Consider the following 27,646-nt stretch of genomic DNA (forward strand, 5'->3'; position numbering starts at 1 on the left):
CCCCCCCCCCCCCCCCCCAAACATGAATGTTTAGTTTTCTATCACAGTGCAACCCATAGTGAGTGGAGTGGGGGAAGAGTGGTTTTTCTTTTCTGCTGTCTTGTTTTCCAACTTTTCACAGGTCAGTGGGGCAGGAATAGACCAAGCTCAGACCTGGAGGATTATTAAGGAGTTAACTGAGACGTGCCAAGGATAGTTAAGTCAGAATAAGAGAGGGAGACTCCTAAGGTATATCTTTAAGGTTAATTAATGAGAAAAATTAACAAGTAAGATGAAGTAAGCTAAAGTTTGTCATGGTAGGTGAGGTCAGCTGGCTGGAATGTATAAACTTTTGTGGGAAATCATCGACCTACCTACATATTAGATGACCAGTCTTGTGGGAATTGCTCCCGACTGCAGAAACTTGACATCCATGTTTCAGAGCTTGAGTAGTGGCTGGAGACAGCGTGGCATGTGCGCAAAGCTGATAGTACTTTTGAGATGTGGTTACACTGCATAAGAAGGGACTGGATGACCACTGGGCAGGTAGTGCAGGCTTTCGTTCACTCATTGGTTTTCTGTTTTGGAAGCTAATGACGGTGCTGGTTCCTCAAGGGAATGCAGTCCGAGCCAATCTTCTGGCACCACAATTGGCCTGAATTGTACAGGCAAGGAGGATAAGGAGCTGGAGTGTTAGTGATAGGTGGCTCATTAGTTAAAGGAACAGACAGGTTTTTTTCTGCAGATGTGACTCCAGGATAATACGCAGCCTCCCTCATGCGAGGGTCAGATGTCACTGTACAGCTGCAAGGTATCCTGAAGGGGAAGGTGATGAGAGGTTGTGATACATATGGGTACCATCATTATAGGTCAAATGAAGGATGAGGACTTAAATCAAAAGTTTAGGTAGCTAAACAGTAGACCTCATTTGTAATCTCTGGATTACACTCTGCTAAGTGCTAACAAGTGCAGAAATAGGAAAATAGAGCAGATGAATCTGTTGCCTGAGTTGGTGCAGGAATGTTTTAGATTACTAAATCACTGGGCCAGTTTCTGGGGAAGGTGAGACCCATGCAGGTTAAAACAGAATGGGATCAGCATCCTTTTACAGTTGGTTTGCTAGTGCAGTTGGTAGGAATTTAGACTAGTTCAGCAAGTGGAGGGGACACCATGTTAGCCATATGGGTGCAACAAACTTTAAAGGAACCAAGGCAGGAATTCATGCTGAGTTTCAAGGGAATGTGGTGAGGCTGATGGCTCCTAACATGAACTGTCATGGGTAAAACAGATGCAAATCTACTCAAGAACCTTAGATACATTAAAGGGCATGGATTGACATGTGGAATTTTTTTATTCATTCATGGAATGAGGGTGTCGCTGACCTAGCAGCATTCATTGCCCAGAGGGCAGTTCAGAGTCAACCACGTTGCTGTAGGTTTGTAGTCACATGTAGGCCAGACCAGGAAGGATGGTAGTTTCCTTCCCCTAAAGTACACGAGTGAACCAGATGGGTTTTTCCAACAATGGATTCACAGTCATCATTAGATTCTTAATTCCAGATATTTATTGAATTCAAATTCCACCATCTGCTGTGGTGGGATTTGAACCCAGTCCCCAGAACATTATCTGGGTCTCTGGATTGACAGTCCAGCGATTTAATACCACTAGGCCATCACCACCTCCGTGAGAGGATGTGATGTTGCCATCATGGTGACGTGTTTGAGGGAGGAGCAGGGCTGACAACTTAACACTCCTGGGATGTAAATCTTCAGACAGGACAAGGGATGGTGTAAAAGGAGTTTTTTTTTCCTTCATGGAATGTGGGTGTTACTGGTTATGCCAGTATTTATTGCCCATCTGTAGTTGCCCAGAGGGAGGTTAAAATCAACCACATTGCTGTGGGTCTGGAGTCACATGTATGCCGCTTCAGGTAAGGATGGCAGTTTTTCCTCCCTCTAAGACATCGGTGAATCGGATGGGTTTTTCCAACAATGGTTTCACTGTCGTTATTGGACTGCAAATTCCAAATCTTTTAAATTCAAATTCTGTCCACCATGGCTGCATTAGAATTCAGGTCCCCAGAACAACATCTGGATCTCTGGATTAATAGTCTAGCGATAATACAGTTGGGCCATCACCTCCCTCTGTGTCACATGATTACTTAAGGAGTCAGATTTTTGCAATAAGGAGGGACAATATCTTGGAAAGATCTTCAATTTGAAGCTTTTGTGGTTAGAGTGTAGGAATAAAAAGGAAGTAGTCGCACTGCTGGGCGTGTTTTATAGACGCCAAATAGTCAACAGGCAAGAGAAGTGCAGATATTTGAATGTTTCACAGATGTGTAAAAACAAAAGTGAAATTATATTTGGGGATTTCAACTTCCCCAACTAGTTGGGATTGTCATAGCCTGAAGGATTTAGAGGGTGGTTCTTAATGTATCCAGGAGAGCTTTTTATATCAACATGTAGGAGGTCCAACAAGGGATGGTGTAGCAGTGGACCTAATTTTGAGGAATGAAGCTGGGCAGTTGTTAGAGATGGCAGTAGGAGAGTATTTTAGTGGTAGTGACCTCCATGCTATACAGTTTAGGTTTGTTATGGAAAAGAAGGATGGTCTACCGAAACGGGTTTTGGATTGGGGAAGGCAGATTTTATTAAAATAGAGAGAGCCCAACAATGGAGGGAGGAGGGTTTAAATTGGAATTGGCAAGAGTACAATCCCAGCATGTTGTTCCTACATTTCACCCTAATGAATTAGTTCAGAGAACCCTGGGGTCTAGAAATATTCAGGACTGAATGAGGAAAGAAGCTTGTAACAATTCAAAGGCCCTAATAGTCTGTAGGAAACACAGGTTGGAAAACTTGATGCAATTAGAAGAGCAAAGAGGGGAGATAAAAAGTACTGGGTAAGATTAAGGAGAATCCTAAGACATTCTTCAAGTATATCAATGGGAAGCAGGTGACCAGGGAAAGAGTAGGGCCCTTTATGGTCAATGGGCTGATCTGTGCATGGTGCCAAAGGATATTTATAGGTTGTTAAATGAGTACTTCACATCCACATTTTACTTTTGAAGGAGGAGGACGTAGGTACGGAATTTGGAAGAGGGACCATGTGGTACTTGGAGCAGTTTAGCATAAGGAATGAGAAGGGATTGGAGGTCTTGGCAGGCTTAAAAGTGAACACATTGAGGTCTAGAGTAGTATCCCAGGTTACTGTGGGAGACTGCAGGAAATTACAGGGGCTCTGACCCAAATTTTTAATTCCTCTGAGTAATACAGGGGAGGTGCTAGAGAACTGGAGGACAGTTAATGTGATTCCACTTTCCAAGAAGGGTGGTTAAAGCTAAACTAGGGTTTTGTAGATTAGTGAGTGTTTCATCACTGCTCGGGAAACTATTGGAGAAAATGCTGAAATAATTAATCCCCACTAGAAAAGCAAAGTTTTATCAAGGATACCATGGCTTTATCAGAGGGAGGCCATGCCTAATAAATTCGATTAACTTCCTTGAGGAAATGACCAGCTGTTCAAGATAAAGGTAGTGCAATTTGATGTAGTTTATATAGATTTCAGCAAAACTTTGACAGAGGAAACTGATAAGGTAAAAGCATGGAGGATCCAGAGTAGCTTGGCAAAGAGGATCCAGATTGGCTTTGTTATACTAGAAATTGGAGGCCAGTCTCCCATTGGTGTACCACAGGAATCAATGCTGAATCCCTTAATGTTTGTGTTGTATATGAACATTATCGAAGAAAATGGGAGGCTGATAAGTAAGTTTGTGGATAACACAAAAATTGGTTAGGCGGTTGACAGTGAAGAAGGCCGTGATTACAGGAGGATATAGATGGATTGATCAAATGGGTAGATCCATGGCGGATGGAATTTAACAATGGTAAGTCTTTTGTGATGTGATGTTACTTCTTCTAAAGTACAAGATGGGGGATGAATGGTAAGACATTTAGGAAACTCGGAAGAACAAGAATCTTGGAGTTCTTGTCCACAGATCCCTGAAGGTGGCATGACAGGTTAAAAGGGTAGTTAAAAAGGCCTTATGGGACACTTGCCTATCACTTGGGGCTTAGTTTATAAGGCTGAATAAACTTGGGTCCTTTTCTTTAGAGTAGAGAAGGCTAAAAATGAAACTGAGCATCATGGATAGAAGTTAAAGGATCAGAAACCAAAAGGCATAATTCTGAGATGAAAGGCAGGAGGTTGAGGGGATTTGAGGTGAAGTTTTCTTTCGTCCAGAAGGTGATTCGAATCTGGAATGCACTGCTTAGGAGAGTAGTTAAGGTGGGAAACCTCCAACTTTTAGAAAATCCTTGGGTGAGCACTTGAAAAATAACAGTCACGGCTGTGGGCTATGTGTTGGAAAGTGGGTCTAGTGTGGATTTAGTTTTTTGGTGCAAGCTTGATGGACCAAAGGACCTCTCCAGAACTGCATGATTCTGAGATTTAGTCTCCGTACCTCCTCCCAGTTTGATGGAAACGACTTGAGTTTCTTCTGGAACAGTGCTTTTTGGTCAGTTTAATCATCTGCTAGAGTGGCCATCTGTTCCTTGAGCTACCTTCTTATTAGAAGGGGTAGATAAAGTGTATAATATTACATCACTGTTTGTAAGTGACTTCCATATTAAATGCTCATACTCATCAGTCAAAAACAAGCTGCTGATGCCTTTCAAATCTCACATCTCTATGCTACTTGAGGATATAGGATTTTGGCGGAACACCTCTGGCACTAACTGTATGCACTTAAAATGGTCTCCTTTTTTCAACTGCCTTTAAATCAGAGGCACTTTGCTCAGCAAGAGGGAGGATACCCTTTATGCTTTCTACAAAAACTTGTTCTGCAGTAATAAGAATCAGTATTGAACAGGTCATTTTAACTGCTGTGCCACTCGCTTGAAAGCAATAAAGTAAGTTTCAACTTCTGCCTCTTCAAACCTAAGAATTAAATGAGCGAAGCTCCAGTCTGAATCAGTGTTGTCTTCGTGGGACATAGTAAGGTTTCTCCTACGTGAATTGTTTTAGTTCAAACTTCTGTACCCAGATCTTTTTGAAATACTTTTGTTTCTCTCACTGCTCTTCCCCTCTATCTTTCTCATTCCTTCTCTCTTTCTTTTTCCTGAAATTTTAAATTCCACTTTTCCAGTTTGAATGTTCTGTACGAATACAGCATCCATTTCCTTGTCCTCGGTTTCCACCTGTAAACCGGTGGCTGCTTTTGTTTTTAAATTTTCAAGCTTTCTGATTTTTGGACAAAATTCTAATCCTCCAAGTGTCTTGCTAAATCTCTTAATTGTTTGTAGGACAGAACATTTAAGTCCATAAAAGTAACTTCCCCCAAGTCCCACTTATTAAAACACACTGACGTTGTATGCAACTGTTTCACGTCAGTTTTTTGTCTGTTACAAGAATGGTTTCAAAGTGACAATTAACAGTCTTAAATTAAGACCAATCTCCAATTCATTATGGTTTCAGGCCAATGGTTAAGCTCCCAGGTGATGGGAGCTAGTTCAGCCTTCCTTTATTCACCCACTTTACTTGGTTTGTAATGAGGTTAATTTGAAAAGGAGCCCTTTCCTTGTGGATACATCTCTTGTACTTTATAAAGGAGCTAATTTAAACAAGCTTTCTATTATTTTCTAATTAATATGTTCAGAAATGTTATGATACAATCTTTGGATCGGGGGGGACCTGAACCTGGGCCCCTTGGCCCAGGGCTAGGGACACTGCCACTTCACAACAAGAGCCCGTTACCAGTTTGTCTTGAAATAACAAAGCATGACTTTAATTGCCACATGCAAGAATGAATTCTAATGCAGTATGCACATGCATACTGATTAGAAGTAACGGGAGTCTAGACAAATGAGTTTTTTTTACAAAAAGACTTGCAGTTCAGTCTGAATTATTTTCAAACAGCAGATCATTGAACATTTGTGGCCAGTGCAGTGGAGCTCACTGATCAGCGTTGAAATTGGTAGCTATACAGCCACTTTCATAATTCTTACATTTGCAGATCAGTTGAGATTCTGTAGTTTTGACTCCTTAGAACTGTGATTGAATTTGGTGTTCAGGGTGAGATTATCTTGTTGTTCTGATTTCCTTTTCACCTGGTTGCTAGTTGGCTGATTTTTTAGCACCAGAGTGCAAGAGGATCATTACCTATAACATGGGTAACTGGGGGAAAAGTTCTTCAAATATGATTTTCACAATGATAGCACTTGAATCCAGGTTAGTACCGCTTCAGTCCCAGTAGCCCCCTCCGATAGCACTGTGGCTGGCCATTTTAACCCTTGCCTTTATGTATTCTCCAAAGGGAAAAACACAATCTGATTGCTGTTTGGTACATAATCCATAGAGGATGGCTGGCTGGTTGTTGAGCAGGTGATCATCAGCCCTTTGTTATCTTTAGTCACAAGAGGTCATAATTCTGCCTGGACATTTAGTACTTGATGGATTTTGAGGCATTTGAGTGTTTGATTTCACTAATAAGCTAAAATATAATAGCTGTTTTCTTGCATGTTTTTGTCAGTACTTGTATTGTTGAATGGTAATCATGAATTCTGCACGCTTTGTTTCTATTTGTATTAATAATGTTTTGTTTTCATCTTCAGGGTGTCGATGTGACCAAATTAGAAGTAGCTGGTCGGAAGGCCATTCACTTTGCAGCTGATTGTGGTCAGCTTGAGGTTCTGGAGTTTCTCATTTACATGGGAGCTGAGATTAATGTAAGAAAGATATAAATCTGTCAGAATTTTGGAAGGTGTAGGATAAATGTTGGTCCCACCACCCTTAGTTAAGCATTTCTCCCGTTGCTGTTCTTTGGGTATCTATGGATTATGCTTCTAAATGTTTGGTTTTCTAATGATCTTTGGATTTCACATCATTAGAAATCATTCTCTAATTTAAATCTGATTTTCTGAAAATATTTAGGTAATTTTAAATGCTTTACATACAAGTAATATGGATAGTTGGATTCTACAGCCTTGACTACCTCTTTTTAACCACACTGGATATGGTAAAATAAAGCTCAGGTATGTTAGTAAGCAGCGTAGGCAAAGGTATTCTGCTTTTGGGGAGTTGACTGGATCCGCTAATACTTCAAGAAAGTTTAAATTTCCAATTGCTGTTTTTACCTGGACAACTTTGATTGCTACAGCATCTTTTCTTGTTTTGTTGGTGCAAGTGGGTGTCACAGGTTGGGCCAGCATTGTTGTCCATCCCCAAATGCACTTGAACTGAACAACTTGCTAGGCCATTTCACAGGGTATTGTTGGGGTAAAAAGGATGAATCTTTTATTTGTAATGAGATTATCCCAGTAGTTTGTTTATGTTGAGATTAGTTTTATTTTGTGTAGATTACCTCATTGGCAACATCTTGTGACTATGTTCAGTGACTGACTTCCATGATAAATGAAGAAAAATATAAGTTGTGGTCGGTCAGGTTTCACCTTGAGATCTGACTTATCCCTTGTCACCTGGATGATTCAATACTCGGATCATAACACTGACGAAAAGTTTTTGTTTTTGAGGTCAATGTATCTTCAGACTTTTTCACTCTGACTATGGATGCTCAGTTGTTTAAATATTTTCAAGACTACAATCAAGTGATATTTGGACACAAGGAATTGAAGGATAAGGAAAATGGATAAATCACTCGTTTTGTCCTGTTAACTTTTATAACTGTTACTCACTTGAACACCAATTTAAACATTTTAAATTGCCAATTTTATGTTTGCCTAATTTTATTGCTCTTCTAATTTAAATTTAAAGCATAAGAATGTATTTGACTCTAATTTTGAACAAAAAGTTACCTTATGACTAATAGTAGCAAGAACTGAGTAGGCAACTCTTCTTTGTCCTCCCACCCCACCAAAATACCAAGTAAATAACAAATCTTCCACATCTTATGTTGGAGAGTTCTATGGATCCCCAGTGGACATCAATCTGAGAACATCATTTCAAGAACCAAACAAAAGAGACAGCTTTAGATTTATGCAGTCTTGGGCAACTTTGCCTACGTTGGCACTAACTAGATATCAATTTTTGCCAATAATTTCTTATCCCTCCCATTTCTCTGATCTACAGGCTCCAGATAAACACGGTTACACGGCACTTCTGTCGGCAATCTACGAGGGACATGTAGACTGTGTGAAATTGCTGGTATCCAAGGTAGGTTCAGAATATTGATCTCTTGATAATCTGAGTACTAGGGAAATGAGATTGCACCCCTAATCTCCTTTTTAGAAATACAAAAGGGTCAGGAGGTATGATCTGTGTGCAGAAACTGATCTGGTGGTACTGGCATTTTCAGTTCGAGATTTGCTCACATCCTTTTGGAGGTTACTGTAGCTAACTAGCCTATCACTTAAGATATATTTCCAGGTCAAGTTGATGGAATAGTTTTCCCCAAATCATTCACTGTTCTAACTCTCCTTTTATAAGGTGTCCGATGCGTGTATATTATCCATTATAACTGGAGAGAAGGTTGCTGTGACTCCATTGCCAAGCTATTTCATGAATAACTGCAATTGCATCATGTGGTTGGTGTTTCCTCCTGTTGAAGACATGGGAGGGTAAATTAAAATATCAGCGAGTTGCTTTAAGTAACTTTTATTGAGGTGGTACCTAAAATCCAAAAGTGTTGCTATGACAGTGAAAGATTTGCCAGCACAGCTTGGCCATAGTTATTTCTCCTATAATGCGATAGTTGTGTTCTTGTGTGACCTTGCACTATAGAAAATCGTGCGATAGAAAATCACATTGTAGGGAAATCACCTTTACTTGTACAGCAGAATGTTCGCATTATCCAAACAGCATCCACTATTCATCATTTGTGTTACAGCCAATTTGCATTAACGAAACACGTTATAGCAGAAATGCCTGCATATCCAACATAAATAATTATGGCAGATATTACAAATGTAGTGGATCCAGTTATCAGAGTGCATTCCACAAGGGAACCAGAGCTTTAAATGACGTCCTGAAATCATTCACAAACGTCCTCACTATAACTATAAAGCAACAAGTCAACTGGTCACTTTCTTACACATGGTACACAAAGTGAAAATAGGTGATCAACTGATAAAGGGCGCAAGTTGTGGTCTAATGGTGAACTCATAGAATTTTCTCTGTATAACCACTGATCACAAGCTGCATGTCCTTTGTGCAAGAAACACTAAGCACTCTGACAATGCTTGTCTGAATGTGAAGCATGTATGAGAATCTTCTCATTTTAAACCAAAATATTTTGGGAATTTTCAGAATTTTAAAAATAAATCTACAACTTCAGTCCCATTAGATGCTATATTTCTGTTTATTCCCATCTTTTATCTAGCTGAAAACATTTGCAGCATGTTGTTATGTAAGGGGTTTGGTTTCTAATTTATATTTAAATATAAATTTTTTAAAATTTGGATCACTAGTGGTATGGGGGTTTTGGTGTGTGTGAAGAATTTCAGTGAGTAACTTGTCTATAGAAATGGTGTATTTTTATTATAGTATAAGAGTTATTGTCAGCTAATGGTAGTTTGTTTACATTGGGATAATTTTACCAGCACAGTGAAGTGTGGTGCACTGGAACTTACAAGATTGTGGATTGATCCTCATTTGGAGGGAACATCCATAACTTGGAGAGCTTTTGGGTTTCAGTTTAGCAGATTTGAATAAGTTTTGGCTGAAACTGGATGTATAAAACCGTTGCTCCTGAGGAAAGGGGATGGATTACTTTGCTGTAAAGAGTTAACTGAAACTTCGATATCAGAAGTGTTTGGTTAAAACAGTGAAGGCTTTATTTGGAATTAAGAAAGTCTAAGCTCTGTATGATTGTTAAAGGAAGAGGTAATCATTCTGAAGACCAGATAATTAAAGCCATAGAATAAGTCAAACCTAGTTAGAGAGAAGGGAATTCTCACTGGTGCTTGTGTACTATATAGGAATAATGGCGTTGTAGTTGACTTTTTCAAAATCTTTAAATTTGTGTGTCTGTAAATATTTTGTTTTATTCTATTTTATCTTAATTTCATCTATGTGGATTTCCTTATTTAACTGTTTGTGTAGGTGCTGGTTATAGTGATGGCAAATATTGCTACTTCAGCAATTGTTGCAATTACAAAATTGAGACCAATGCATTTGATCTGGGAACAAGTTTTTCTCTCTCAATATCTATGAAAATTACTAATTTATAGGCTAAGTCTAACATGAGGGAGCATGCAACACAGTAAGATATTAGAAAATATGAGCAGTTAAATGACAAATTAACTTTGATTTGGGTAAATGTGAGGTGCTGCACTGGAAGGAAACATTGAAATACACATCACCAAGGATCCTTAGACAATGCCTTTCAGAAGGACAAGGGCAGCAGATACCACCTGCAAGTTCCTGTCTAAGCCATTCCTCATTCTGACTTGGAAATATTGTCATTCCTTCACTGTTGCTGGGTCAACCCTGGAATTCCCTCCCTGAGAGCATGTGGACTACAGTTCTAAAAGGCATATCGCCACTACCTTCTCGAGGGCAACTAGGGATTGGCAATAAATGCTGGCCCAGCCAATAAAACCCAGATCCTATCTCTCAAAAGTGGAGTTAAGGCTATAAGCAAATCAGTTATGGTGTTATTGAATGGCAGAGCAAGTCTACTATTTATTATCTTATGAAAATAGCAGGGTAGATGAGCATCAGTACCTTCTGATGAATATTTCATTCAGAACAGCACCGGTCAAAGACAATGCAAAATTCAAACAAGGCACAATATTTATTTCTAGGAGTATTGTGTTTTAAAGGTAGTGAGATGACATTAAAGTTCAACAGAACTCTAAAGCTGCATTTTCTAAAGTGCTGTGTACAGTTGTGGTCTCCACATTATAGAAGGATGTGCACTGGTGAAATGGATTTATATGGATGGTAACAACTGCAGGGATAGAGCAGCAGAGGATTGGGTAGGACACCTTTGTTTCCCCTAAACGCAGGAATGATTTGGAGGAGACCTGATAGAGGTCCTTTTTAAAATTATGACTGTGTTGGCCTGGAGATGTGGAGAAAATGTTTTTGTGGGACAACTCGCCTAATATTTCCAATGGGGAAATGAGGATAAATTTGCTTGCTTAATGTGGTTAGAATGTGAAACTTGCTACCAAAGAATGTGATTGAGGCAAATGTTGAATGTTTTCAGAAATAAACCAGATGTGTCCATGAATTGGAAAAAAAACTGCAAAGGTATACTAGGAGACTAAAATGAGGTAGATAGAATGGGAGGACACTAGGGTGGTGCTCACACACACCAGCATAGCCTGGTTAGATCAATAGCACAAAAACAAATGCCATGTTAGTTTGGCCTCCCAAGATGTGCCTAAAGTCACCGACCATACTGGTTGACCGCCACCTGTGCTATGACCTTTCTATTTCTATTTCAATTTTCAATATTCTGTCCACATAGCTACAATAATACTTATGAATCCTTTCCAGACTATTCCAGTGTGTTACTTAATTCTGAGGGACTGCCCTGTACAGTCAATCCTAATTGCTATGTACAGTCTTCTCAATTGTTTAATCCCAGCTGCCAAAGTGCATGTTCTTCTGACACTCTATTGCTACCGTGTTTATTTTGCACGGCTGTCTCTGCTTTCCAATATCCACATGTCTTATTAGTTATTCTGCTGCTGTAGGGTTCTGGAAGATTTGAACCAGAATCCTCTTGCTGCCGTTTGAATGGCTTCTGCCAGATAACGACAATACAAAAATACTGTTTACAAATAAGATATATTGTATGTTATTGAGAATATGTTAGAAGTTATTTTAATTTCTTTATTCTGCAAAGATTTCTCATTTGGAATAAAATCCTTTTGTTTTCAATGGGAAAATCTTGTTTGGGCCAAGATACCATACTGAGGAGTATTTGAATTTTAAATCCAAACCATCAATTCATTTCATATTCCCCACTTATGTACCCCTCTGAAAAGTTCTGATTATTGGACCGTGTCTAAAAGAGGAAAATATAATCTCCTTGTTTATTCAGGAGGTTAAGGATTGCTTTTGTAGTTTAAATTGCAATTTTACAGTAATAGGTTTGCTCTAAAAGTACTGTTGGGAATATGTACATCCTGAAGCAAATTGGGTGACTCAGAATTGTAAGTAGCCAACATTGCACCAGTGAGCTTCAGGATGTTTTCTTTCTTCAGTCCCTAATCCTTTCTGCACTTTCTATAGAATATTTGTACATTTGTTAGCAGTCTAACAAAGAAAGAAGAAACTGACTTTTTAGGCTGTTTGCAGACAGCCATATGCATTGCTATTCTGTGATAAATTGCCTTGCTTCTGAATGTTTTTGGGATTATTACTTGTATAAATGTAGCTAAAATCAAATCATCTAATTAGTGCATTTCACTTTTCTCTCTCCTCTTCCCCCTTCCTTTCTCTCCCATCCCCCCCCCCCCCCAACATCAATAATATTTTTATATGCACACCAAATAGTGTATTTGTGCATCAATCCTTATTCATGGAAGGAATTCTCACCTGCAAACACTCGACTGTAACGTTTACTAGCCTCGTTATAAATTGGTCTCCTACCACACATCCACATGGTGAAACATTTACCTTCCACCTCTTCTGAACCACATTGGGCTTCATGGAGTCATAGTCATAGAGTTGTACAGCATGAAAACAGACTCTTTGGTCCAAAAAGTCCACACTGACCATAATCCCAAACTAAACTAGTCCCACCTGCCAGTGTTTGGCTTGTATCCCTCTGAACATCTCTTATTCGTGTACTTAGCCAAATGTCTTCTAAACATGTGTAACCATACCCACGTCCACCACTTCCTCTGGCAGTTCATTCCACACATGAACCACTGTTTTTAAAAAGTTGCCCCTCATATCTTTACCTTTAAATCTTTCTCCTCTCATCTTCAAAATATGCCCCTTAGTCTTGAAATCCCCCACCCTAGGGGAAGGATACCTGCCACCTCACCCTATCTATACCCCCATGATCTCTTAAACCTCTAAAGTCAACCCTCAATCTCCTACGGTCCAGTGAAAAAGTCTCAGCCTCTCCTCATGTTCAAACCCTCCATTCCCAGCAACATCCTCGTAAATCTTTTTCCCAGCATCCTGTTTTTAAATTTTAAAAAAATTTAAAATCTAAATAGCTCGACATCAATAAAGCTGTGGGTGATGTTTTGGTGAGAGTAGACTGTGTATAGAGGCACCAAACTCTGTCTCTTCTCTTCAGTTCCTGGAACCCTTCCTCATTGCACTTAATTGATGACATTGTTTATTTTTCTAAAAGCATAAATTGCAATCACTGAGCAAAAAAAGCAGTATGTAAAGTTTTTGTTTGGTACTGCTGCTGATGTTTGCTTGAATTTACGATACAAGTAGTATTGCAATTTTTGGAGGTAGGTTGTGAAATGGAATAGCCTGGATATAGGAGGAAAGGAAGTATATGTTGTGTCCTGCTGGTAAGTATGAGCCATTCATTGTAAGTGTTCCTTTTACTTATTAATAGGCCATGGGTGGTGTTGGTTAGACGAGCGTTTATTGCCCTTCCTTAATTGTCCTGAAGTGATGAGCTCCTTTCAGCTGCTGCAGTCTGTGATGGATAGATACACCCATTGTGGTGTTAAGAAGGGAGCTCCAAAATTTGAACCAAGCAACAGTGAATGAATGTTTGTTTATATATTTCCAAGTCCGAATGGTATCTGACTTGGAAGGATACTAGCAGGTGGTGATTCTCCCAGGTATACGTTGCCCTTATCCCTCTAAGAGGTTGTGTTTGGAAGGTGCTATGGAAGGAGTAGTGTTGATTACACCCTTCTCACACTTGTGCATTGGTTGTGGAGAGTGTGAATCTTGAAGGTGGTGTTTGAAATGTCAGCCAAAAGGGCTGCTTCATTCTGGATTGCATCCTGGGTCTCTAATCATCCTGATAAAAGGAGAGTATGCCATCACACTGTTGACTTATGTCTTGTAGGTAGTGGACAGCTTTTGGGGAGTCATTTACTTGCTGCAGAGGTTCTAGCTTCTGAATGGCTCTGCCTCAGTGTTTGTGACTGGTCCAGTTCAGTTTTCAATCAGTGGTAACCCCCAGGATAAGGGTCTCTGTGACAATTATGCCGTTGAACATCAAAATGAAGTAGTTAGATTCTTAAGAGATTTTTGTTTATATTGACTGCCCTGTCTGAGTTACAACTTGGACTACACTGTTTTAAGACCGTGAACTTGAAGTTCAATATGAATGCAAGCTTTTTTAATGTATGTGCAAGAAACTAGATATTGTGATCGATATTCTGAAGTGCTTATGGCAGTAACAGCTAGATGGAAACACACTCAATATATTGGCAAAGTTGTTTTCTTGTGATAACTATTATTCCCTCTCTAGTCAGCAACCTCGATCTTAATTTATCAGTGTCTGTCTAAAAGTGGAGTATGTTGACCATCTGGCAGCTGTCACTCCTGCATTACATGCCATTTCTGATGACATTAGGGCAGCAGGTTATTGATCTGCTTATTTTCAGTTATTGCTGGGGCTAAACTGGCTTGTGGCTGTTCAAGTGTATCAGGCTTTTGGAAAGCTTACTGCATTATTGTCTGTAACCAATTCATCCAAAACATTGATTCAATTACCTTTTGAATGTTTGGTATTTTATTTGAATTCACTGTTGATTTAAGGACCAGGTTCTTAACTGGTAAATCGCTTTTTTTTTGTCATAGAGGACTTAAGGGAATGTACTAAACTCTGGATTATTATATTTTATTCCTGATTTTTCCAACTATTGGAAGGTAAAGGTTGGATATGTATATAATGAGAAAGTGAATCAATTTAAATGCAAGTAAAGCTTCACCTTTGATTTAGTATCGACCTCACTGATTTGGTCTTCATACTGGCCTGATTCATGTACAGAGCGATTTAGTCCCTGCGTTTGAGGCTTGATAGTGACATTCTGGAATGAGTCACCCCGATTTAACTTCCTCATCTCAGACCTGAGTGATCCATTTTGGTATTGCACTTTTTTGCATCTCTATCCATTTTACATTAATTATCTTTGCCGACTTATTTTAATGCAATCCGTTTTTGTTCTTAAAAACAAGCACTGTAGCTAAATTGTTTTTCCTTACTACTTTGGTTGATGTGTACAAGGATTTTCTGTAGAAACAGCACTCCTACTGATTTTCTTCCTCCTATTCCCTTTCCCAACCCTTATTTTTGAGGTCTAAGATTGACTGACTATCTACTACTCGATAGCTACACCTAGAGGCTAGAGTCAGTTTCCAGCTTTGTGTATCAAAATATATCATTCTCATGAGCTGTTGAGTAATTGTACAGAAATTGATCCACAAGTCAACTTATTTTTGGCAGAGCACCACCAATTGGTCTCTAGCCCATAATAAAGCACTAATGAAAACAGAAAATACTGGAAGTACAGCAAGTCTACTGTCATGTGTGAAAAGTAAGTGGTTATTGTTTTTGTACAGATATTCATCAGAAGCCAATAGGTTTAAAACTAGAAGTGAGATTTTTAGTTTTAATCTGTTTAAGTTAAATATTACAGATGCTGTATATCTGAAATCAAAGCAGAAATTGAAAGGTCATTAATCTGAAATATTAACTTTCTTTCTCCACAGATTCTGTCAGACCAGCTAAATATTTCCAGTACTTGTTTTCATTTCTATTAAAACTTCCATAGAAACTTAAGAGCAGGATTAGGCCATATGGCCCTTCACGTCTGCTCCACCATTCAACATAATCTTGAAAACATTGTGATTTTGGCCTCAAACTGCTTTCTGTGGCAGTGAATTCCACAGGCTTCCCACTTTCCAGGTGGAGAAATTTCTCTTCTCTGAACTAAATAGCTTCCCCTTATCCTTAAACTGTGATTCATAGTTCTGCACTTCCTAGTCATCACGTACGTCCTTGCTGTGTTTACCTTGTCTAGCCCTGTTAAAATTTGAGGTTTCTGAGATTCCCTGAACTCATTCTTCTAAAGTCTAATGAATATAGTCCTTCCCTGAGCCAGTCTGTCTTCACATTAGTCCTGCCAGTCTAGGGATCAGTGTGGTAAATCTGTTGTACATGCTCCATGGCCAGAATGTACACTCTCTCATAAGGAGATCAAAACTGCATACAGTACACCAAGCATGGTCTCCCTCAAGGCTCTGTACACTTGCAGCAAAAATCCCTGCTTCTGTATCTCAATCCCCTCTATAAAGGCCAACAAACCATTTTCCACCATTTACTGCCTGCTGCACGTGCATGTTTACATTCAGAGGCTGATGTACAAGGACACCCAGATCTCATTGCATCCTTTATCAATCCATGCTGACTCTCTGATCCTGTCACGATTTTCCAAAGTTCTGATGTTGAACCTTTAGAATGAATTCTAGTATTTTCCACTCTACGTACGTCAAACTAACTGGTCTATAATTCCCTGCTTTCTCTTTACCATTTTTTTTAAATTGTGAGATTACATTTGCTACCCTTCAATCCATAGGATCTGTTCAAGTCTATAGAATTTTGAAAGATGACCACCAATGCATCCACTCTTTTTAGGGCCACTACCTTAAGTACTCTGGGATGTAGATTATTGGATGGGATTTATCAGCCTTTATTCCCTTCAAGTTTCTCAAACCATTTCCTTAATGCTGATTTTTTTCCTTCAGTCCCTCCCTTTCATTAGACCCTGTGTTCCTTACCATTTTTTTAGGACATCATTTGTGGAGATGGAACCGAAATATGATTTAATTTGTCTGCTATTTTTGTTCCCTGTTATAACTTTTTTCTGGCTACAAGTTTCTTGTGCATTCTAGTTCCGTACAGAGCCAACCAATGGAACGAGTTTGATAATCTATAGATAGGTCATTCCATTCACTGTGCTTCTAATAGGAGTTTTATTTTCTTGAGTCACTGTAATATTGTTCAGTTTTCATTGAATTTGAGTAATTTTATTAACTCTCATTCTAAACTTCCAGTTCTGAATTATTCAAAGTGGTGAGCTGCTGTTTGCATGAAGTAACTATAGTCAAAGAGGAATGGGGTTGAACTGGTTATGCCTGATAAGTTAATGATGATGTTGAAGAGCCACAATTGCGGGGCAGTGGGTAGAATAAACCAAGATAGTTTAGAAAGAGAAACCAAGCATTTAAAATGCCTGAACAAAAGTAAAATATTGCAGATACTGGAAGTATGAAATAACCACAGAACACTGGAGGTCCAGTAGGTCCAGCAGCATCTGTGGAGAGACAACAGTTGACGTTTTGAGGCTAGTTTGACCTCTTCTCTTTTATGAAGAGAAATTACACCAAATTTAAAACATTGTTTTTATCTGTCCACAGATGTAGCCAGACCTGTTTCTACAGCATTTTGTTTTGTATTAATGTAATAGCTTGTATTTATATGGTGCTTTCCAGAACCACCACACATCTTGAAGCACTTCATAGACAATGCATATTTTGCTGTGTGACTCAGGTACAAGTGCTACAGACTGAGCCACAGCTGACCACAAAATATTATCAACTGGATCAGGCAGAAGTCACAATAACTGAGGAGGCATTAGGAAAAGATCAATGCACGTGCGTCATAACAGTCATGCAATGTTTGTCTAGTTAGGAAAAGCCACAAAGATGGGATGTTAGGAACAGCAATTAACCAATTTGCTTTTCAAGCCTATTCTACCTTTTCAATCTCTTCGTGCTTGATCTGTGATTAAGCGCCACATAATTTTCTTTGCCCCATAGTCCTTAGGCTTTCATTTTAATCAAGTGCATTAACAATATCATTTAAAATTAACAATTGAACATCAAAAGTTTACTGTCCTTTGTGTGCCATGATAATATTTTGCATTTTTACTCCAATGCTTCTGTCAGTGGTGATCTTTAATGGGAAATGTTGTTGTCTTTATAAATTTTAAACTGGATTCTACAATGGTACATGGATGTGGAACTTCATTGTCCATCACCAAGAATAACTCAATAGCACCATGACCAAGTTGGCTGAGTCCTAAAGAACATGACCACTGGATTGGGAGCCATAGAGGGAAATGTTTACTCCACCTAATCTTTCTTTTCTTTTCACCAAATAAAGATGGTGGTGGACATCTCTAACTAATGAGCAGAAGGCTCCATAAAATGCTGCCATCCTCATTGATGGGGATGTCCAGCACTTGAGCACAAAAGACAAAGCTGAAGAATTTGAATTCATCTTCAGCCAGAATTGCTAAGACAGTGATCTATTTCTTCTTCCTCCTCCTCCTGAAGTCTTCAGCATCATCGATAGTCGTCATCAGCCAATTTAATTCACTCCACAGGATATCATAAAACAGTTGAAGGCACTGGATGCTGCAAAGGCTGTGCACCTGACAACATTCTGGCAATGGAGATGAAGACTTATACCTCAACAAGCTGAACACCCTAGCTGTTCTACTGTAGCTGCAATACTGACATCTACCTGACCGTCCTAAAAAGGTTGCCTAGGTATATCCTGCACAGTGAAGGCAGAACAAATCTAACCTGGCTCATTACTGCCTGGTCAGTCTACTCTCAACTCAGCACGGTGATAGAGATCACTTGCAATGTTATTTATAGGTACTAGCAAAGGAATAACTCGCACAGTGACATTATTAGATTCTACCAGGGCCATTCCGCTACTGACCTCATTACAGCTTTGGTCCGAACATAGACAAGAGAGCTTAACACTAGAGTTAGTTAAGAGAGACTCCCTTCATATCAAGGCAGCATTTTCCAAACAAGGTATCAGGGACCCTTAGCAAAAGTGGAGCCAATAGGATTTGGGTGGTGAGTGCTTACCACTGGTTGGAACCATGCCTTGCATAAAGAACGTGGTTATTGGCGGTCCTTTGTTTCAGCCCCAGGACATCATGCCAGGGGATTTTCAGGGTTATGTCCTCGACCCAACTACTTTCAGCTGCTTCATCAAGGAGCTTCTTTACATAATGTTAGATGTGGGGCTGAAGATTGCACAATATTCACCACCCCTCAAATGCTGAAGCAGCATGTATCTTTATGTAGGAGGACCTGGATAATCAGACATGGAATAAGTGGCAAGTAATATTCATCCCTCACTAATGTCAGGCAATGGCCTCCTCCAACAAGACAGAATCTAACTGTCGCTCCATGGTATTTAATGATATTATCAATACTGAATGCCTCGCTATCATTCTGGGGTTTGCCAATCTCTAGAAATTGATGTAGCCACAGTATTTATGTAGCTGGTCTACGAGAGCAGGTCAGAACGCTGTGTTGAGTAGTTCAACTCTTGTCTCATCAGTTCCAGTCCAGTATCTACAGAGCTTAAGTCAGCAGGGTGATGGAATACTTTGTTTGCTTCTGTAGATACAACTTCAACATGTGCTCCTTTTGAAATCCATTGCAACGTGACAAATGTGTAGCACCTACAAGATGCACTGCAATAACTCACTAAAGCTCCTTTGACAGGAACTTCCAAACTTGCCGCCTATCCCACCTGGAAGGATGAGCAGCAGGTGAATGGGAGCATCACCATCTCTAAGTTCCCCTTCAAGCCGCACAAGACTACAAGATCAGAATTAGGCCATTCAACCCATGCGTCTACTTGCTGTTCAATCATGGCTAATACATTTCTCAACACCATTCTCCTTCCTTCTCCCTGTAACCCTTGGTCTGCTTACCAGTCAAGAACCTATGTCTTAAATACACTCAGTGACTTGGCCACCGCAGCCCTCTGCAGCAATGACTTTGATAATTAAGTACCCCCTAGCTAAAGAAATTCCTCCTCATCTCATTTCTAAAACATTGCCTTCGCTGTGAGGCTGTGCCCGCAAGTCCTAGTCCTTCCTACCAGTTGAAACACTTCAATGTTCACTCTATCCAGGCCTCTAGGTATTCCGTATGTTCCAATTGGATCCCTGCCCCCACCTAGTCTTTGTAAACTCCCAAGTACAGACCCAAAATCCTCGACCATTTCTCGTGACAAGCTCTTCATCCTTTGGGATCATTCTTGTCACCTCTCGAGGGGGCAAGGTTTCCTTCTTTAGAAAGAAATTATATAGGATTAGAAGGTGTAAAATGTGGGCAGAGTAGGGGGAAAAGAAAACACCCTGATAGGTGTTGTGTACAGGCCTACTAACAGTAGTCAGGGTATGGGAAGAAAATACATTGAGATAGAAAAAAGCACGTATGAAAGACACTATTAGTCATCATGGGGGACTTCAATATGCAGATTGGCCCAGTCAATCAGGTTGGTAGCAGGTGCCATGAAAAGGTATTTGTGGAATGTCTACAAGAAGAAACAGGCATGACTAGCTTGGTGGAGTTCTCTATTTGTATAATGCTAGAGTTGTGCCTATGTCTAAGTGCTGGAGTTCAGTTTTCAGAATCCAGAGGAGCATAGTCTGAGGAAAGGAAGGTGAACCACCAGAATGAGTAACAGTTGAGGCAGCCCATGACTGGGAGGCTTTGCAAGGAATTTTAAGGTCAGATCATCAAAAGTGAACAATTGGAATCCCTTTATGTTCTAGTGACACTGGGTCACCGAATCTCAATATCTGGAGGGTTTCTAAGAAATCCATGAGATCTGCGATGACTGCATTTGCTATTTGAGCTGTGAGCTGTTCACTGGCAGTTACCTGAATTTATCTTGGGCTAATTCTGGATGTTAGAATCTAGAATCCAAATTGAGAAGATTTGTCTTACTGTTCTGATTTCGTAAAGGTTTTTTGTTTTTAAAACTTTGGTGTTTTGTGGCTTTATTCTCTCAACATGTACCTTGGACCAAGCATTTTATGTACATATTTTAAAAATGTCCTAGCCAGAGTCTAACTTCTGTTTGCATATGGTGCAAGATTTCCAATGGCAGGCAGTTGTTTGTGCACATGGAAGTTATACATACAGACCCTGTGGAATCCTTGGTGTAGCAGTCTTGGAGGAATTACCGAAAGAAATTGAAGTTGCTACTGAGTAATCCACAACCTGCCCCAAACGCGCATGCATGCAAACATTCCTGGCACAGATGCATTACTCTAGTTACACTAGCTTAGTGTATTATCACCTCCAATATACTATAGGAAAATTGCCTAAAAATTTCCTTCATGGAATGAATATGTTGCTGGCTAGGCAGTATTTATTGCCCATCCCTAATTGCCCAGAAGGCAGTTGAGTCCACCACATTGCTATGGGTCTGGAGTCACGTAGGCCAGATCAGGTAAGGATGACCATTTGCTTCCCCAAAGGGCATTAGTGAGCCAGATGGGTTTTTCCAACAATCAACAACAGATTCGTGGTCGTCATTAGACCCTTTTAATTCCAGATATTTATTGAATTCAAATTCCACCTGCCATGGCAGGATTTGAACCCAGGTCACTGGAAGATTATTTCAGAGATTTTTTTCTGAAGAAGGGTCTAGGCCCGAAACGTCAGCCTTCCTGCTCCTCTGATGCTGCTTGGCCTGCTGTGTTCATCCAGCTCTACACCTTGTTATCTCACTGGAACATCATCTGGGTTTCTGGATTAACAGTCCAGCGATAATACCACAAGGCCATCACCTCCCCTGGAGGTGATTCTCCTTTAGTTTTGTACCAATATATTTCATGTCTGATGCTCATTGTATTTGCATCCATGAAGTCACCAGGAGTGTTTTGATAAAGCATAATGATGAAAACTTGAAATGTTTGCACAGATCAGAGACCAGTTTAAAAAAAACACCAAAGCATTAATGATACCCAGGTACAGATTGTCAAAACAGCAAAGAAAACTGAGATACAACTATATTAAAGCTTGAATTATTTAATATATAATATGCAGTGGTGAAATGTCAAAGATTCAGGAACTAGAATTATAATGAATGAGGATTTTTGGAAAAGAATTGAGCTGATCATATGAGATCCATAATCTCATTTGCCAGTGATCATGTTATCAGTTTTTCCATTGTAGTAGAGGCCACAGTATCCAAATTTCAGTACCTGATTGTAGCTTTGATGCTTAGCAACAAGTGAGAAATTTCAGTGGTCTGCATGGAAATGCTCAAATGATCCAACTGTTAAACAATTTGTTTTAAAATTAGTTTTATCATTAAAGGTTTTATTGGCTGAACCTTAAACTGATCAGTGATTATTCTACTTGAACAAACCAACAAGCCTTCCTGAGGGCAACCGCACAATGGCAAAGATGGGTTTAATAATCTGAAAGCTTGCTGCTACTAGATCAGCAAACACATTTATTTTAAAGACTGTCATTGCTTTATTCCCCATGGGTGTCATTTTCAAATGATGGTTCTATTCACTTTTTATTTGAACAGGAGCCAATATTTGGGTCTTATTTAAGTGAACATCATCTATCTCCAGTTGGTTTCTAATTGTGTCTCTTTCCAACCCACAGGGTGCAAATAAAACAGGGAAGTGCCCTGATGGAATGAGCTATTTGGAAGTTGCTGAAAGCCCTGAAATGAGAGAACTTCTCAAGTGACGGTTGTCGTGCTTTGCTGTGGCCTTGCACTGCACCATCTCATTTCTTTTTTTTTTCTTCCCAATTCTTTCTGCTTTGGAGTGCATCTTTTAATTCTGACTAAACAGACCAGTTTGTAGCGTGTTTTTGTACAGTTACATCTTGGTTAACGTAAATATCAAGCTCTTGCACAGCGTACAATGGACTGACTCTACATCTCTCTAGGATAGTTCAACACAAAAATAAATTGCTGCAATTATTGAAGGCAGTTCATATCATAATTATTCTACACATGTCCATCTTACTGAGTCACTTTTACTCGAACATGTTTTCCTACGTTGTGGACAGAGTGAAGCAGATGTTCTTTTAAATGATTGTATTGAAAAGTTTTCCAGCAAAAGTTTATTGTATTACCCTCACATAATACTCTAAACATAACAGATCAGTTCTGAAATTTGAAGATTTTGGCAGTCGCAGTGCCTCACTGATTTGAAGACATCTTCTAAATGTTTTGTTTCCCTTTTTGACTTTTTTGGGTATTGATTATCATTGTAAACCATAATGATTTGTGAAAGTTTTAATAAAAATTTCAATGCTAAGGATGATCGTGATGATAACAATTGGATTATTGAGTGAACTATCACTACTCCTGTTGCATAATCAGTGACTTAAGAAATCTGTTTTAATAAAATAAAGATGTGTGTAATCTGCCTTGTTTCCATTATTTTGTAAGCTTTGTTAGTGCATGAATTATAAAACTTTGGAATCTTATCCATGCATTTAAACTTGCCTCAGTGATGCAGTGTATCCAGCCAAGTCAATGGAGCCAACAGCAATTAAGAATTGTGCATCTAGTCATTTTCAAATTGTCAAGTAATCTCAGTAGATGGAATTTTCTGATTTTGTTAATTTTTTTGCGTTATTGTTCCTGAATTAAACAAAACTGCCAGAGTGCACAGAAGGAGAAATGTGAAATTTGGCCAAACAGATTTGTTAGACCAAACTCTTAGCCTTTCACAACTTTGCAATTGGCAATGCACATCATACCTAGTGAAGTAGTTTAATGTATATTTGCAGTCTGTTTCTGAAAAATCCCACAAATCGTGGAGAAATAAAAGAAACGGGTAATGTATTTTGATGGTAGGCATCAAAGGCTCTATGTTGACCAACATAGAAGCAATCATTGCTTTTTGTTTGTATAGAGCCATGAAATCTTTCAAATGCTCTGGAAACAGCAGATGGGATTTTGGTCTAAATGTCACATAAAACTCTGCATTTCTGACGCTGCATCGCCCTTTGGCTATAATAATGAGTTTATTCACCATTACAGCAGAAGGCTATTCAGCCTATCTTGTCTGTTCTTCCATTCAATAAAATTGTGCCTGATCTAATAACCCTCCAATTTCCTACCTTTTTCCCCAGAACCCTTGATCCCCTGACTGATCTAAAATCTGTCTATCTCTGCCTTGACTATACCCAGCCTCAGTAGCCTTATGGTGGTGATTTACACAGATTCATGAGCATCAAAAGAAATTCCACCTCACCTCTGTCTTAAATGTGCAACTTTTTATTCGATGATTATGGCCTCTGGCTCTGAACTTTCCCATGAGGAAAATACCTTTTTTACAGCTACCTGTCAAGCCCATAAGAATCTTGTATGTTTCAACAAGTTAATCTCCTATTTTTCTATATTCCAACAAGAACAGGCCCAATGTAATCAACCTGTTTGATCAGGAACCCAAAACTGTTCACAGTATTCCACGGCTTATGTTGTATAACTTTAGCAAAACCCCTCTTTCATCCTCCATTCCCTTTGAAATAAATGCAGATGTTTCATTTGCCTTTTACTTGCTCCTCTAGCTTTCTGCAGTCTTCCTCTATTTTAAGTAATATTCCATTCCTCTATTCTTCTTGCCAAAGTGCATGACCTCATATTTTCCCACATTATATTCAATCTGCTAAGTTTTTGCCTACTCATTTAACCAGTCTCTATGCAGGTCTTTTGTATCATATTCACCATTTGCTTTCCCACCTATTTGTTTTGTCAAAAACACGCTATAGTATATTCACCTTCCTCCTCTAAGTCAATGTTTACGTATATAATTGTGGCCCTAGAGCTGATTTCTTGGCACATAATTAATTGCATGTCACCATCCTGACAGATTTCCCCTCCCCATCCCAACTTTGTCTTCTAATTAGTAAATTGTCTATCTGTGTTAATCTACTATTTCCAATCACACCATGGGCTATTAAGTAGCCTCGTGTGGTACCTTTTTATCAAGTGCCTCTTGAAAATCTAAATATATTCACTGCTTCTCTGTGTCTTTCTCTTGTTACTTTCTCAACGAACTGTAGACTATTTGTCTGCTTGATTTTTCCCTTCATGAAGCCATACTGACTCTGCTTGATCATACTGTGCATAGCAAAACGTTCTGGTCTATATCGTTTGTTATAAACTCTTCACATTTTCTTAACTGACTTTAAGCTAACTGGCCTATACTTATGTTTTTGTCTCTCCTTTTCAAATAAAGGTTGAGTTTCTTTTGTGGAAATTGATTTCAAAACTTTGAATTGATGTTGGCTCTGTGGTAGTATTGCTGTTTGACATTGAAATCTTGAAAGGTTTAACTTGAATTGCAACATCCTTTTATCTAGGCAAAGTGTTGCAATGCACAAGGGCTGCTTGTATTTCATAGTTAGATTGTAGGTCTAGACTGGGTTGAGCCATTAATGTGCCTGCCTTGTTTGACAAAGCATGCCTCCATTTAGCGCAAGAATCTTAATCCATCATGTCAACTTCAAAATCCGTCATGTAAGAAAGCTGTCAGATTAAACAATGGTATCCTTGTGGTGGTGTGGGGAGGTGGTGAAGTGAGTGACAATTGGTTAATGAGGGTATGCTTTCAGCTTCATGAGCCACTCTTCAAATTTCATAAGATAGTAAGTTTCTTGATTAAATCTCGTGACTGCAAATTCAATTAATTTCAAAACCTCTGCACATTGAGAGAGAAGTGCTTCCATCAGGGCAGCATGATGGCACAGTGGTTAGCACTGCTGCCTCACAGCACCAGGGATCTGGGTTTGATTCCAGCCTTGTATGACTGTCTGGGTGGAGTTTGTATGCCTTCACCATAATTGTGTGGGTTTCTATCGGGTGCTCTCACAGTCTAAAGATGTGCCAGTTCGGTGGATTGTCTGTAGTGTCCACGGACATGCAGGCTAGATGGATTAGTCATGGTACGTGTAGGGTTAAGGGAGATTGAATGGGTCTGGGTGGGTGCTCTTTGGCAGGTTGGTGCAGACTTGATGGGCTGAATGGCCTCCACTAAAGGACCATTCTACGATCAAATCAAAATGAATTTGTGTAGTCCTTTTAATTTTAAGTGGTCTCCAGAGCATAATAGACGTATTAGCAGCTACCATTAATTTCGTTATAAAATGCATTCCAATGATCAAAAAATGAAGCCAAGTAGAAGCATATTCTTTATGTAGACAGATCATTTTTATATTTGCTCAACTGTGCCTGCTTAGTTTTGAGATATTGCACTATGATTCTGTTTATCAACTCAATCACAAATGCTCTGTTTTACTATGCCATGTTTCCATTCATAGATAAAAATGAATTTTGGTTGTACATTTTGCTCTTCCAAGATAAACTAAATTAAACATCCCTTCCAACCCATTACTACTTTACACCTTTCAATTCTTGTTGACCCCATGTGCAAGCAGCGTTTAGACCTGTTTCTGTATGAAAGGCTACCCCCGAATAAGTGTTAATACTGTACTCGGAACAATGCCATTGTGTTTCCATAACTCACTCAAAAGTGGAAAGATTATAATATTAAATAATCCTCAGCAGCCGTCTCTCGGAACCTGAATACGTTGCAGAACATCAAACGGTTTCCTCCAATAATATGTACTTTTCAAATTCATATTAAATAGGACCACTACCCCTTGAAGAAATTCACTATCAAAACCGCGCTTCCGTGAAACTGCATGAGTGAATGTGTAAGAACAGTCAAAAACCGCAATAGTAAATTAAATCTCACAACCCAGCTGAGAGAGATCAGTTTAATATTCTCCATACATGTACCAAATAAAAGTATAATTTCTCACTTATTTAGATCATACAGGTCTTGTGTTTTACTAACATTAAAGGCAAAAGGACTAGCACCTCTTAATTATGCAAGCTCAGACTGAACAGACATTCTAATCCCATCAAGAGTAACATTGCTTAAACCATCTCCTGTTTCCCCAGGACAAATGTCACGCAAACTTGTGTACAATAGACACGACTATGTGACACCATAATGCTAAACTTTTAATGTATATAAAAAGTGTGTATAAAAGAAGAAATGCTGCAGCAGTCACAATGCTACCTTGAAGTACAGTTCTTGTTAGGGAAATCCCTGACCAAAATTGGGCAGAAGTACAATATTCCCAAAAGACAGTGGACCTTGGATGACATGAAACGAGTCTGGAGGGAAAGAAGCCACACGGCAGAAAAATAAGGATGGAACTAAATGGTCCCTTATGTTAATGGGACAAATTGGCAAAGGAATGAAACCATGTTTCGATCAGCCCATGAGTGTGAGTTAAACCATCTTAAAGAGCGATTAAAAGCAGTGCATGAACAACTGCAAAAGGAGAGATCAAAACAGGAAAAAGCTGAACTTAAAAATTAGGTGCTAGAGAAAGTAAACAAGAAACTGAAGGAGAAGATAACAGTCCTGTCAGTTTCTTCCCCGGTTCCCAAGTCCATACAGAATTTGTATCTGACTACCCACAACATCCAGGAAGTGGTTCTGCAAAACCAAGCTATCGCCCTTGGGAAACAGAGGGATGAAAGTGATGGGTCCTCTAGCAGTGAAAGCGACGAGGACTGTATATCCCTGGGCACTAATTTTATGACCAATAAAAACAGAGAAAGTGGTAAGGTAAAGGTTACAGGATGGCACTGAGGTGGATATTTCAGTAGAATGGACCAAAAAACACACAGTATAGACCTGCGATCCCTGAAAACAGACAGGTGGTCTAAAGGAATGCCTCACCCAAAGAAGGGGCCAATGAAGACATGGGAAAGCCGAGACCAGTTAAGGGGAATATACATGCTCCATCCCTGGGATGGGGTACAGATTCTGAATGTCATTGTTACTAAAAAAGAAAGATGCCTTCTCCATGACACAGTCAAAGGTGCCCTTGGAGAGTACGAGCAGGAGCTGCAAGCTGGCTGGACAGCAAT

The 27,646-nt window shown here is 39.3% G+C and overlaps 1 protein-coding gene across 1 annotated transcript in view; it reads left to right on the forward strand.

Moving 5' to 3' along the window:
* The window catches only part of mtpn (myotrophin), a 48,737-nt gene extending 25,627 nt beyond the window's left edge, over positions 1–23,110 (forward strand). The window contains exons 2-4 of the mRNA XM_020512960.2: positions 6,594–6,707; positions 8,068–8,151; positions 22,339–23,110. Of these exons, the coding sequence (XP_020368549.1) occupies positions 6,594–6,707; positions 8,068–8,151; positions 22,339–22,425 (285 nt within the window). The 3' untranslated portion in view covers positions 22,426–23,110. The remainder of the gene's footprint in view (positions 1–6,593; positions 6,708–8,067; positions 8,152–22,338) is intronic.
* Positions 23,111–27,646: the final 4,536 nt, after the last annotated feature.

This window comes from Rhincodon typus, chromosome 18 (genome assembly GCF_021869965.1).
Source record: "Rhincodon typus isolate 14 chromosome 18, sRhiTyp1.1, whole genome shotgun sequence".
Classification (NCBI taxonomy): Eukaryota; Metazoa; Chordata; class Chondrichthyes; order Orectolobiformes; family Rhincodontidae; genus Rhincodon; species Rhincodon typus.